Below are 14,727 nucleotides of genomic sequence, written 5' to 3' on the forward strand. Positions count from 1 at the left end.
GTAATCAAAAAATTTAATTTTTATTTTGGTTTCTGCAATCCAATGCTTAATTAAAATTAATTAGTGTAACGTGGACCTAAGTCCGCTTCCGTCAACCGGAAGCCGAGGCCTCGCCCTTTTGGGCATACTCGCGTTGCGTAATCCCATCTCTTCCACCCAAACGACACTCTCAGTCGGAACCAAGAGTGGACATTTACCGGGGGTATAATCAAAAATCCCCATTGCGTGTGGTATCTAACCACAGCCACCCCGAGTCCTACCTCACTCGGCCCCCCATTCCTTCCATCTCAGGAAATAAAGAGACTCTGGCCGAAATGGGGCTTGGAACGGGGCCCCCATGGTACCAATTCCCTGTATTGGTCTACAGGCTGCAGATAAGTGGTGAGTTGCAGCATAACTCATTACCCTAAAAGGGTTTCTTCCACATTATCCCACTTGGATCGTAGGACGGCAACTAATAAAGATTGCCCTCTACCGTCATCCCCAAGCGATTATCATTTGCTAACTATAGCTTGTGATAGTATTCTGTACGGGCTTGTATACCTTAGAAGTTTAAGACAGTCAAAAGGGTAGGTCTCACCCGCGCAGAGGTACCTATTGGCTTCCTGCAACCACGGAGTTGCCACATGTTACAAGGTGCAAAACAAGTGGGCACCGCTAACGGTTGGAGTAATAGTCTCAGAACCCGCGAAGAGGGTGGTACTTGCTTGGTCTGACGCCCCCTAGAGGGCGCCAAAAACCTCTTCTGAGCAATCCAATGCTTATTGTATATGGCCGTAAGTAGATTCGCAAATGGAGTACTAAATAATAACTCATTTATTTAATGAAAAATGAGTGAAAAAAAAAAAAATTTTAGCCAGTTTTAAAATCGATTTCCGTATGGTAAGAAAACTGATGTACATATATATATTATAATGAATCTGTAATAGATGATGGAATAATGCTTAGAATTTACAATATTGATTACATATGAGTTCATACTGATCAATGGAATGTCGATTGTTTTTTTTAGTTAATATGATCAATTGGATGCGCTTTTCTACAAGCATTTTAAAATCTATAATAGTTGCATTAATAAATCAGATTCACTGATAAAGTGTTAACCTTACTCGAAAATGGAGCATTCTATCTTAAGTTTCAAAGGTGAGATAATTTTTATTATAATTTCCCTCCATAAGTTTATATATATATATATATATATATATATATATATATATATATATATGTGTGTGTGTGTGTGTATTTGTAGATGCATTTTTAATTTAATACTTCCTTTTTTCGGAGTAATTTATTTTGTTTTATTTTCATTTTTAGGAGTTTACTTCACAATGGTTCATTCCCCAAACAACTCAATGGACGAAGTAAAAACCAATAAAGATCGACAAAATTTTACTTCGCTCATAATCATTGATATTTCCTTCGCTTTTCTGACTGATACGTTTAATTTTATGGATCATGATGGATTATCATTTGTTCATTTACTTGCTTTTTGGGTTCCAAAATATTTTCGAGGATATAAAATAATTTCTTATCAGAAAAGATTATTTTTCTTCACAATATGTAAGTGAAAATTTATTCTTTAATATTTTTTTACGATGTGGGTTACTTAAAGTTAATATGATCTTACAGATGTAATCCACGGCACAATCAAAAACTACAAAAAACATAAATGATAAGAAAAAATAATGAATTATTATATTACCATAAAATAAAATGAAGTTTAAAAAAAGAAATTCATTCAAAATGACTAGAATGTTTCTGAGATTTTAATATTCAGTTTGAATATCAATCTTTACTATGGAATTATCTACTTGGTGAGTTCATAACATTATTATGTTTTCCAAAACTCTGATTTTTTACAATACCTATCTTTTTATTCATTTCTTGTGCAATGACAAAGCTTAATTATCAAATATTATCCTTTATAAAAAGGGGTTAAGTAATTTTTTGTTTTACTGTTTACGGCCATGAACAAAAAAAAAATCAAATAAAAAAATTCTTTAGTTAGGGTATTTAATTATGATTTTATTTTTATAATTACAATAATCGATTATTATTCACATTATGTAATTCTGTTCTGGAATTTATCGTGTTTTTTATAAATTTTAAAATTTGATCTCTCATGGTAATACATCTTTCATTGAATGCCGATAAAATAGAAATTAAAAACGAAAAACAGTTGAAGAACAATTGTTGTAACATTTGTGTTAATAATTTACTACATTAATTATTGGTATCGTTAAGTTTTCATGCTTTGAAACATAATAATTATTTTTTTCAATTGTTGAGCTCTAAATATATGCATTAAATCTATAGTTTTGTCAATAATAAAAATAATGAATAAATTTTAATGCAAGTGATTTTGAAAATAATATTTTTCAAGTAAATAATACTTGAAATTATATACATATTTGACAAACTATATTTCTAATTACAAATCAAACATTATTATACTTGTGAAGTAAGATATGTCTCTCTAATATTGTTTAAGTAAAAAAAGTTTTAATTATTAATTTTAGAATTTTAATGTTTATCATTTTAGCAAGATGCCTCGAAAAGCTTTGGTTTCCATAATTGACGCGGTTGCTACGATAGAAAAATTTATAGAGCACTTTTAAGAAGGAAAGTACCCTAAATATTCCTCAGACATTTGGACACAGATGAGTACTTCTCTGAACGAAAAATGGTCTTCAGACAACATCTATAATAATGTTATCCAAAACAGAAGAAACATCATGAGAATTGCTTGTGAAAATCAAAATATACCTTTTATTCCTTTCGTATCTAAATCACAGCACATGAACGATTTATTATCTGACTCGAATTCTAGTGATGATGACGATCAAATTAATAAAAATATTGATAATGATTTCGAATTTGAAAATGAAGCACGTGGACTGGATGAATTCGAAGTAATCATTCTTAAGGATGAATGGAAAAGTATCCAAAGCTTCGATGTCGTGTATAATGATAACCGTAACTATAGTATTTGACAGCGTGGCTGTTGGACTGATGTACTAGCCGTTGCTATTTTTCGCTCTACGAAAATTCCTTGTGCATATAGTTTTAAGTATGCGAGAATTTATAAGGCTGTCGAAAGTAAACATTATTTACGGATTAGAGGATATTGTAAAAGCAAAAGCTGTGAGAACGTCCTGTTTGGTTATTTGTATAAAAAACCAGCTGAGGACACTAACGTTACACTTATAATAAGGACAAAAGAAACTTGGTGGAATGATTATGAGCCAATGAAACGTCATCTAAAAGGAAAAAAACGACAGCAAGTTGGAGAAAAAGCTTTTCATGAAGGTACGGCAAATTTCTGCAAACGTCAAATTCGTGAAGAAACTGACTTCGACGGGCAAATACCACCTCATGTCCCTAATAGTGCTGCAGTTTCACGAGCTAAAGATGAATACATTAATCGTTTTCTTGGTGTAAATCACTCAGATGGTAAAGATATCATAAAAACGATAGAGAATATGAATCATGGTGGGCCTTATATGGGCTGTATCCACGAAGTCAAGCGAAAAAAATTTTACGTGGCATTTAGTTCTCCGATGCAATTACATACTTATAAAAAATATTGCCGTACTACTAGAAATGCCTCATCAGTGTCAATAGATGGTACTGGAAGTATTGTAAAACCTATAACTCATGAAGACAATAGCTTGAGTGGCCACATATTTTTGTATTCTATTACTATAAATTTTAATAATTCAATTTTATCTGTTTACGATATGTTTACTGAAAGTCAGGATACTGACATCATTGTTTATTGGTTGAGACAATGGTTTAAATTAGGCGCTCCTAAACCGAAAGAAGCTATATGCGATTCATCAAGAGCGCTAATGAATGGTATATCGCAAGGTTTTAATTATCAAACTATTAAAACGTATATTGAAACTTGTTTCTTATACGCCAGTGGTCATGAAGAATATCATTATCGTCCACCAATTTTCACTTATCTGAGACTCGATGTAGCTCATTTCATGATTATGATTCGCAGGTGGGCATGTTTTACTCATCTTCGTCATACGAAAATTCGACATTTTTATTTATATTGCGTTGGATTACTGATTGATTTTCAAACAATTGAACAATTTGAAAATATTTTTCGACTATTATGCATCGTTAGTCTTAATGAAAATGAAGATTCTATTGTTAAAAAAGTAAATAGTTCAGTTTTAGATGCTAAAAATAAATTGGACAGCTATATAGCTACTCGTAATTTTGATTTTGATTTTGAAAATTTTGAAAATTATGATGAAGAAATGATTGAAAATGATAAAAAAAGTCCAACAATAAAAGAAGAATTTGATAACGATGAAACTAATTATCAGGGTAATGAGAAAATAAACCAAGGTACTAATCGCAGTCGTATACAAATTTATATTGACAATTTATACCAAGAAGCAACATTATTACGTAGTGACGGATCAAGGCCGAATATATGTTTTTTCAAAGATTTTATGTATGAATTTAAAGCTAAAGCTTATGAATTCCCTTTGTGGACAGCTGTTGCGATTCCTCACTTAGTTGGACATACTTCTACTAGTTACGTTGAAGGACATTTCGATATCGTCAAACATAATATTATGAAAAATCATAAATTACCCTTGCGCGTAGATAAAGCATTGAAATTAATATTAAATGATTATATTGGTAATGCAACTGAGGTTCAAGCAAAATTGACAAATTTTTATCAAGCTTATGGTCCTTATCCTAGTCCTCAATCAAAAAAATCAGTTTTTTTGAATCGTGTCACTACTAATACGAAACCCGGGCATGAGAAAAAAATGTTTAGCTCTGATCAATATGATTCGAATCCAGGTGATGTTGATTGTTACACTGATGTCGCAGCTGATGATTTTACTAGATTCAAACCAAATAATTTTGTGACAAAATTAAACCCACTGCCTAAAGCCAGTACGAAAAAAAAGGCTTCTACTTTAAGCCAAACTCAAAACTTCAGCAGTTAAACATGTCGCCAGTTATAATCGAAGATTACCATTGTTATTAAATGGAAATCGTATAACTAATCCTGCCATTATAAGTGGCTTAGAATATTTTGCCTCAAACACCTGCGGATTCGATTCAATTGTACAAATTTTATCGGCTAGTGCTTTGGACGATTCGGCTTATATGACATACATTCAAACATCTGAAAACAGGGTAATTCAATTTGTTAAATTTTTTATTGTAACCAAAGCATCTGCTGCCACACATAAACAAAGAATAATACTTTTAAAAGAAGTGTACACTGATTTTATTTTCAAGCAAAAAAACTTAAAATCGTGTAGGATTGATTTGTTTACGTGTTTAACTACTATTTATAAAATTGGTTTTGATTTATTACCCAGTGGATCATACTCTCACAGTTGTCTTACTTGTGGAATGTACACGTCTCCCGTTATATTTTTACAACTGACTAATGAAAAAATTATTGTAGAGAATGGATTTGGCGCTTTAGAGGAAGCTTTGGAATATGAATGGCAAGAAACATTGTGTATTAAACGATGTAATAATTATTGTCGTAGAAAATTAAATCTTTTCTTCACACAAGTTTTTATTGAATTAGACGTTAGAAAAAATTTGGAATCAATTACGGCTGTTAAAGGAAAATTATCTGATTTTCCAGTGAATTTAAATTTAGGTACCCTGGCGGATCTAATATTACGGTAGGTTTACCGTAACTTACGGTAGTTCTAGCGTAACTTACGGTATAGCTACCGTAACCTACGGTGGTGTAACGGTAGCTCCACCGTAAAATTACGGTAGAACTACCGTAAGTTACGGTAGAAGTACCGTAAGCTACGGTTGAAGTACCGTGTTATGGTAGAAGTACCGTAAGCTACGGTAGAAGTACCGTAAGCTACGGTAGAAGTACCGTAAGTTACGGTAAAAGTACCGTAAATTACGGTAGAGCCACCGTAAAATTACCGTAAGGTCCCGTAGAAATACCGCAAGTTACCGTAGAAGTACCGTGAGTTACGGTAGAAGTACCATGAGTTACGGTAGAAGTACCGTGAGTTACGGTAGAAGTACCATTAAACTACCGTTAGTTACGGTAGAGCTACCGTAACACTACCGTAAGTCACCGTACAACTACCGTAAGTTACGGTAGCTTTACCGTAAGTTACGGTAGCTCTACCGTAAGTTACGGTTCTTCATTGTGGTGATCATCATTAGGTGTCACGATGACCCTCCTCTCGAGTGCACATTCCCTTTAAAATATTTATATGCAGTTATAAATCGAAGTACAGTTATTAGGCAAACCTAATACCGTTAATTTATAATAATTAATTTCCATATACCTCACTCGTCGATTTTGGCAAGCCAAGATATCATGATAAGTCATCTCATGTAAAAATATTGCTGCATCACCGATCTGAGAAAGTTTTTGTACCTGTTACATTAATAAAAATTAATTAATCACTCGATGCATCGATGAAAAAAAGTTTTTATAGAAATTGAGTAATTTTTTATGCTATTCTTCAATTACGTTGGTTATATAATATATATATATATATATATATATTATGATTATAATATATATATAATTCGTGTATAATATATATATAATTTTTATGCTAAAACCTTGACTAAATACCCATCTTGTAGCAGTGATTTTGTTTTAAATCTGCCGCTTCATTGTAGAAGACAGGTTAGATGCAACTTCCGCTGGTCTAAAATTGACATCGTTGATGTGACAAAAAGTCTACACATAACGTTATCGAAGTCTACTGGTAAAAGTCCTGATGGCTTGGACCTAAAATGGCTAAAAGATCATTTAGCGCAGGTGTCTCTTTGCTTGGTTGCTATTTTAAATCGCTCATTAGACACAAACATATTCCCGGAACAATGGAAATCTGTCTTTATTATACCGTTAAATAAAGCGACACCACCGAAATCGATGTCAGATACACGCCCAATTGCTAATCTGTCTCATATGGCCAAAGTTTTTGAGCGCATTGTAGCAAACCAAGTTGTATCTTATCTTGAATCAAACGACTTGCTAGATGATCATCAGTTTGGTTTCCAGAAACTTCATAACACTCAAGCTGCACTTTTAAGTTTAACAGATGATATTCGTCGAGCTATTGATAATGATGATCTCACTTATCTCATTTTATTTGACTTTACAAAGGCTTTTGATCATTTAAATCCAAAAGTGCTTTTCACCACGATGTATGAAATGGGCTTTTCAGTTGAGACTATTCTTTGGTTCTGCTCATACCTATCAGGTAGATCTCAAATGGTTGTTGATTCGTCAAACGTATCTTCAAGATCAGTTAGTACTACTTCAGGTGTTCCTCAAGGCTCTATCTTAGGCCCAATCTTATTCTTAATTGCAATAAATGGAGTGGTTAAGAGGCTGAAACATTGCAAATATGGTCTATTTGCAGACGATAAATGGGCTTATCTGAATTTTAAGCTTTTCAATTTAAACAACGCAGCCGCATGTCTTACTTCTGATGCTCAAGCTGTAGCAGATTGGGCCAGAGAGAACAATTTAGAGATCAACTATAAAAAGACAAAATTTATAATCCTGGGTAGCACTCGCAAGCTTAAATTGCTTGATAGTTGTCAGTTGCCTCAAATCGTCATTGATGGAAATATAATTCCCTATGTAAATAATACAAAGCATCTTGGAATACAACTGACAAATGATCTTTCTTGGGATGCCCATATCACACAGATCTCTCGTAAAGTTTATGCTTCGTTAAATAGCTTAAAATTTAGAAGAAATATCCTGACCCTGTCATGTCGTAAACTATTGGTTACTGCCACTATCTTGCCAATCATCAACTATTGTTCTATCGTCTTTTTAGACCTATCCAAAAGGCTTGATAGTAAGTTGCAGAGAATGGTTAATCATGCTATCAGATTCATCTTTAATATTAAGCGGGACGATCATATCACTCCTTATCGTCGCAAATTAAATTGGCTTAGTATGAAATCGCACAGACACTATCTTCTGGCATGTTATTTGTTTAAAATACTGGAGACTGGTCAACCGAAAACGCTGCGAGATATGTTTAGAGATGAGAATGCTGACATTAGACGGTCTGACAGACTTGCAGCCAAAAACAACAATGTTGCCTTCAAAATACCAAATTTTAGTACTATCACCTTCGAGCACTCGTTTGTTGTATCTGCAATTCGGTTATGGCAGGAGCTACCATCAGATGTAATAAACACCCATTCTCTTGAAAGCTTTAAAAATAAAGCATTTGAATTCTTTTTAAATCTAGAAATTGATAGTACCTACTAGCTTGTTAAATTTCACAAATATTATTATATGTTCAGTTTATATATATATAGTACTATGTGACAATGTACATAAATTTTGTATTTTTGCCATTTGGCTTTAAGCCTTGGCATATAAGCCCAATAAATAAATAAAAATAAAAAAATAATTTGTAGCAAGTGATCTATTTATCTTCAAATTTGGCTTCCGTGAATGAAAAAAATTTATTGAAAATATTCAATTTCATCGGCACTGTTATAAATAATAAGTTTTTAAAATTTATAAACATTAACATAATCTTAAAGTTAATCACCTTGTAAGAAAATGTTTTCGGAAAATCACCCAATTGCTGTACCATTTCATAAATTAGTACAGAATAACCTTTGAGTCACTTTTAGTTCTCTAACCTATTATTTTGGGAATTGATGCTTACTTAGGATTTTATTACTCGAATCGAAAATTTACATGGCGCCATCTGCCAAACAAAGACAAAATGAATCGATAGAAATGGTGTGGAAATAAGGCCCTTACATTTACGCAGCGTGGATTTATCAGAACTTCTCAAGTATGAACAAATATGTCCTATAATTAAACACGTAAATTATTTACCGTGAACCACCGTAATGCGGCAGTGTATGATAGCTAGTAGGCTGTATTGTAATCAACAGTAAAGATATTACTCATAATAGTGAAGAACCAGAACTTTGTTTTGATGATCGCACAAATAGGTACCGTATTTTTATCATAGTTCTACCGTTAATTTACCCTATCTTGCAGTCATGAAATGGCAGGATTGAGGTAGAATTGCGGTAATATTACGGCAGAAGTACGGTAAAATACGGTAGAACGACCGAAAATTACGGAGGATTACGGTAAATTACGGTAGGGTTACGGTAGATTACGATAGGGTTACGGTAAATTGCGGTAGGATTACGGTAGGTCTACGGAAAGACTACGGAAGGATTACGGTGAATTACGGTAGGATTGCGGTATGGCTACGGTAAGATACGGTATGTTACGGTATATTACCCTCGTACCGTAATCTACGGTAACTTACCGTAATTCTACCGTAATATCGGGTCCGCCAGGATAATAATCAATATCGATAAGCTGGAATCGTCGAACGAGTGCCCGGACATTATGTTTCGTACTGCCGACGTATAAATAACCGTTGGGATTTTTGCAATGACCTTAGTAATAAAATTCATAGTGTGCATCGTGATACAGAAGTAGAACCTCATGGTATTATATACATCAAAGAGTCTTCAAGCAATAATGAACACATTGAAGACTTAATTGAAGTGGAACAATCAAAAGAATCAGAAAGTTCTTTAGTTGATAAATGTATATCACCAATTAATTGTGAGAACATAAAATCCTTATCAACAACTCCTCTCGATAATTCAGATACTATTTCGAGAGATAATTGGCGGAACAAAGAGACTCAAAATAAATTTTATTTTAATACTTCATTAAGTTTTGATGAAAGTTGCTTGGAAGCAACACCAATAACGGAGAAAATCTAAAGTACTGCAGTACAGAAAAATTCAGTATCAATGCTTCAGATTGGAGATATTTTGCCATCAATCCTTATAAAAAATAATATTTTTGAATTATCAGATACAAGTAATTTTGACTGCATAGTGCATATAATATCTTGTAGTGCAATAGATAACAACCCTCGCAAATTTGAATCACGGTGGAAACACGGTGGGTTTGTTCCATTTTACCACTGTGATTACGCGGTGTATCCACCGTGTATACACAGTGGTCAAGCCACCGAGGAATCATGGTAGATCCACGGTGTTTACACTTCCACGGTGTTTCCACCGTGATTCAAATCTGCGAGGGAATAATTACATGGATTCTCTGAAAAAATCAATTAATAAAACAATAAAATTTACTCTTGATTTTATTGAATCAAAATTTTCTGCTCACATTTATGAACAGCGAGCTCTGTTACTTAAATCGTTAAATTTCTATACGTTATCTATTGAAAAAGAAACTAGTATTTGTACTTATAAAATTAATGTATGTGAAGATGCTGCTATCACATGGAAAATATGTTTAAATAATGAACCTAGTGTCTATAATACATATTTTTGTAATTCTTGTGACCAGTGTACATTTATGACTTCAGTACTAAAAGTTGACCCTAAAATCATTATTAATCATGGGTTTAAAGCGTTAAACAGAGCTGTGGTTTTTTGTAAAACTCTAAAAAAAGTAAAATGTCGCAAGGAGAACTGCTTTAAGTTATGCACTGTCACTGCATACCCTAATTTTCACATATTTATTGCACTGGATGTTATAGATAAAAATAATAAATGTATAGAATGTTGTTTAGAAGATTTACCGATAACGTTAAATTTGGATATGGTAGATAAATACAGGTAAGCTTACTTTATTCGCGCCTTTATTTTGATGAGTTTAATAGTTAATAAACATTAATCAATTTTATTTTTTTAGATTAGCTGGAATTATTGGAAGTTATCATAATTACAAAGTTGCCTACTGCTTAAGATCAGATAATAATTGGGAATTATATGATGGTTATTCTCGTTCTATTGAAGTAGTTGATGAATCAACCACAATCCAACCTTTGGGTGCAATATATATTTTAGAATAAAAGTACATATCCAAAATAAATTCTTATTTGATTTATTTACTTAAGTTAAACTTATATACAACTCCAAGGCAATAGGGAAAATTAAATTAGTTTTCAAATTTTTCGGTTATTTAAATCCAATTTGTTTTCGATGATACCTAGTTGAGAAATCTTATTGAAGAGAATCGGAAATTTCCAAAAAATATATTATTTTCCAATTGAAACCTATTGAATCCCATTCAAAATTTTTATAGGAATGAATTGGTTCCAATCGGAAAATAATAACGAAATAAAAATATTATTTTCCGATTGGAACCGATTCATTACGGTTAAAAATTTTTAATGGGATTCAATCGGTAAATAATATTTTTATTTTTATGCACTTTTTGCGATAGATACAGATTAATTCCAATTAAAATCAGTCGGATCCCAATCGGTTTTCAATCGGAATTCCAAACCAGGGATTCTATAGACTGTTCCAATAAAAATTTCCTATATTCCACTATATGTTAATCATTAATTATTTTTTGTCCATGTCATTGAAAACAACACTAAAAAAATGTGATAAAAATACCTTTACTTTCACCAGAACCCAAGTGTCTTAAACATATTTCCTAAAGAATTCGTATAAATACTGGATGTCAGTTTAGATGATTTTTCAATTCAAAGGCTAACATTAAAATGTAAATGATTAAACAGTTCTAGATATATGACTGACCTGAAAAAAAAAATTATTTTATAAAATTCCATAAAATTTTATTGCATCTAATTTCTTGAATTTTAATCTAGTATTATATAGATGATAATTTTGCGGAATTCCATGAAGTTTTATAAACTTGTATAAAATTCTGTAAATTTTATCGGTATGTCGATTTAAGCTATCTATTATCACTCTTTCACGTAGGTGAATCTTTGCACTGAAAAGCAACACGGACAACATCGGTTGGATCTAGGTTCAAACCCAACAGCCACTGTAATTTTTAATCAGTAATAAAACATCTATTGATCACTCTAAGTAATGATCAATCTATTAAATCACATGCAGTGTCAAATTAAAATTTTCTAATGTTTTTTCACAATTAAATATTTTTTTGGAGTATATTTTTCACGGGCGTATATAAATGTTTATTTATATATACATTCAGAAGAAATCTTTTTTTACAATGTATATCTGATCACAGGCTTACCTAGTCTACTTAGATACCTTCAATAACAAAAATAAGTTATTAAAAAGAAAATTTTTAAAAAATTTCTTTTGCAGAAACATGAAGAAACTATGAGTAATTTTTTTTTTAATTATTTTTTTAGTACTGAGTTCTTTTTTTATATAAAACTAAAAAATTGATTTGCAAACTAATATTGATTTATATTTATAATAATCATCTATTTAATGCAGATAACTTTTTTAAAGTATGATTTTTTTAAATACTTATTAGGATGCAAAAATGACGATTCGTGGTCTACCACGGAACTAGAAATAAAAGACATTAATACAACATTAATTACAAGTGAAAATGGAAATGGGATTTATTTTTGGACTCGGTAGGTGAAGAATTAATCTTAATAATTTATTAGCAATTAACAATTTATTATTATTATAATTAATATCATTATTGCGCACTCTTACGTGCTGATAAGATTTATAAATCACAGAATTACAATAATTTAATTTTACTCTATTTAAACTATCTCATCCATCAATTTTATTGTGATCCTGACGCACCAAAAAAAAAAATAGATCTACTATTTGTGCAATTCTTTTATACATCAAAAAGCTTACCCTGATTAAAACAAATGATTAAAAAGTATTTAAAATGATTTGTTTTTTAATCATTTTAAATACTTTTTAATCCTTCAAATCATTTCTAATCCTGTCTCTTATGGACATTTAACGTGTGAAATCATTTTTAATCATTTTGTTTAATCAGGGTAGTATGGTGTAAACAGATTTGGACATTTTAGTATCTGAAATTAATAAATTTAAAAAATATTAATCACAATTTACAAATAAAATAATGTTATATGCAATACTTTCACTAGCAAGCCAGTTGATAAATGTAGAAGAAAATTTATAAGCAAACGACGCAACTCTTGCTTTCTGTATTCAAAATACTGTAATGTAATTCGGTTCGAAGTTCACGATTACGGTTCACGACGTCTATTGTCGTTGTCTCATTACCGTCAGTCAAATCTCCAATATTGCAAACAGATTCGATGAATTTGTGATGAGAACTTTTTTTTCTTAGTCTAATCAACGTTAGGACAGCCGTCAACCGATTCAGCCTCTAGAACTTTGTTGATGAACGATTTAAGCTATTTCAAGTTAAGGTATTTAATTAGCCAACTAAGATGAATCTTACCATACCAGAGTAGAAACAGCAAATCTTGATCTTTGACTATTGAAGAATCTCTCAGTTTCAGTTATTTCACATGACTCGTAGTTGATTTTCTTCATTTCACGATGAACTGCGCCGTACGTCTTTTTATTTTTTCTGAAATTAAAAAGAGCTTTAATTGATAACAATTTCCATTTATAAATAATTAATAGTTATAATCAATAGTTTGTGCATTTTTTCACAGTGATTTTTTAAGTATGTATTCTAGATTACAAAAAATTAAGAAGTTTTTAATTTCATTAGAAATATTTTATTATAAACATCGTATATTTAAATAAATTCAAACAAAACGTACAATTTCATTTACTCTATTCATTGCATCCTTTTCTGGTACAACTTTTGCTACTTTTCTTAATTTTTTTGCTTAAGTATGGCACTATTAAAATAAAATAGAAACTTTTATAGGATAAGAGCACTATTTTTCAAAAAAATTTTTTTTTTTCAAAAAAATTGATTATATCGAAATTTTTTTTTCGATATTTTTCTTCCTTATCATCTTCACAATGCCTTTAATGTTAAGAAAATCAATCCTGTTTTGAAATTGCCAGGACAGTTTTCACAAACCTTCTTCTATTCCCTGTACGACCAATATGTCCCGAGTTATTGATTGTCAAAGTCAAAATGAACTTTTTTGCTTTGATCAATGATAACTCCGCGCCAAATTTTCGTAGAGGATTTTTTAAAGGGGCAAATTAAAGGACATGAAATTTCCTAATAGAGTCATAAGGTTAAATTATCAAAAAAAAAAATTATTTAACCCATAGACCTTTTTTAAGTGGAGCAAACATGTGGAAATTTTTTTTCCCGGTGGTTTTCTTAGGATCACTCCGAAACCGTGTATGTTAAAAAATGTTGAAGTCCTGATTTGAAAACGAAGAACTTGAAGCTACAATTTGCTCTTTTTATTTATGCTGTACGACCATTTTCCTCCGAGTTACAGCATGTTGAAAATCGCTGTAAAATTTACAATTTTTTTTTATATCCCATAATTTCTGTGACCAGTGTATATAGATTAGGGTGTGCCATTTTGAGGCGACTTTTTTTTCAACAAAAAAACAGGCTAAAAACTTGCAGGAAGGTGAGAAAAGAAGCCTATTAAAAGCGGAGCTCTTGATATTAATATTTAGAGATGCCTATTTCTAATCTTCCATTTCCCATTTAAATAACATGGGAAAAAAAATTTTTTATTTTTTTATTTTTCTAGCTCGGCATTCGCACCTCATATAAATAAGTCTATAGCACATTCTTGCAGAAAATTTAACGCTCTACAAAAAAAGTCTCTTATCATTTTTTGATAAATCCATCCATTCGAAAGTTATTGGAGCTGGAAGTCATTTCTATAATAAATTTCCAGATCTTTTTACTTTTCCAGCAAAACTATCAGACTTATCAAAAAAATGTCATAGGATCTTTTTTATAGACAATTTTATTCCTTACAAACTATTTTCAATAAAGTTTTTTCAAATTCC

At 31.4% G+C, this 14,727-nt stretch overlaps 1 protein-coding gene across 1 annotated transcript; it reads left to right on the forward strand.

Moving 5' to 3' along the window:
* The first annotated feature begins 9,992 nt into the window (after positions 1 to 9,992).
* Positions 9,993 to 10,972, forward strand: LOC130677679 (uncharacterized). The gene is made up of 2 exons (XM_057484512.1): positions 9,993 to 10,647; positions 10,724 to 10,972. Exons 1-2 carry the CDS (start codon positions 10,115 to 10,117, stop codon positions 10,881 to 10,883), a joined length of 693 nt encoding a protein of 230 aa, XP_057340495.1. The 5' UTR covers positions 9,993 to 10,114; the 3' UTR covers positions 10,884 to 10,972.
* The last annotated feature ends 3,755 nt before the right edge of the window (positions 10,973 to 14,727 follow it).

Source organism: Microplitis mediator, chromosome 11 (assembly GCF_029852145.1).
Source record: "Microplitis mediator isolate UGA2020A chromosome 11, iyMicMedi2.1, whole genome shotgun sequence".
NCBI classification, from domain to species: Eukaryota; Metazoa; Arthropoda; class Insecta; order Hymenoptera; family Braconidae; genus Microplitis; species Microplitis mediator.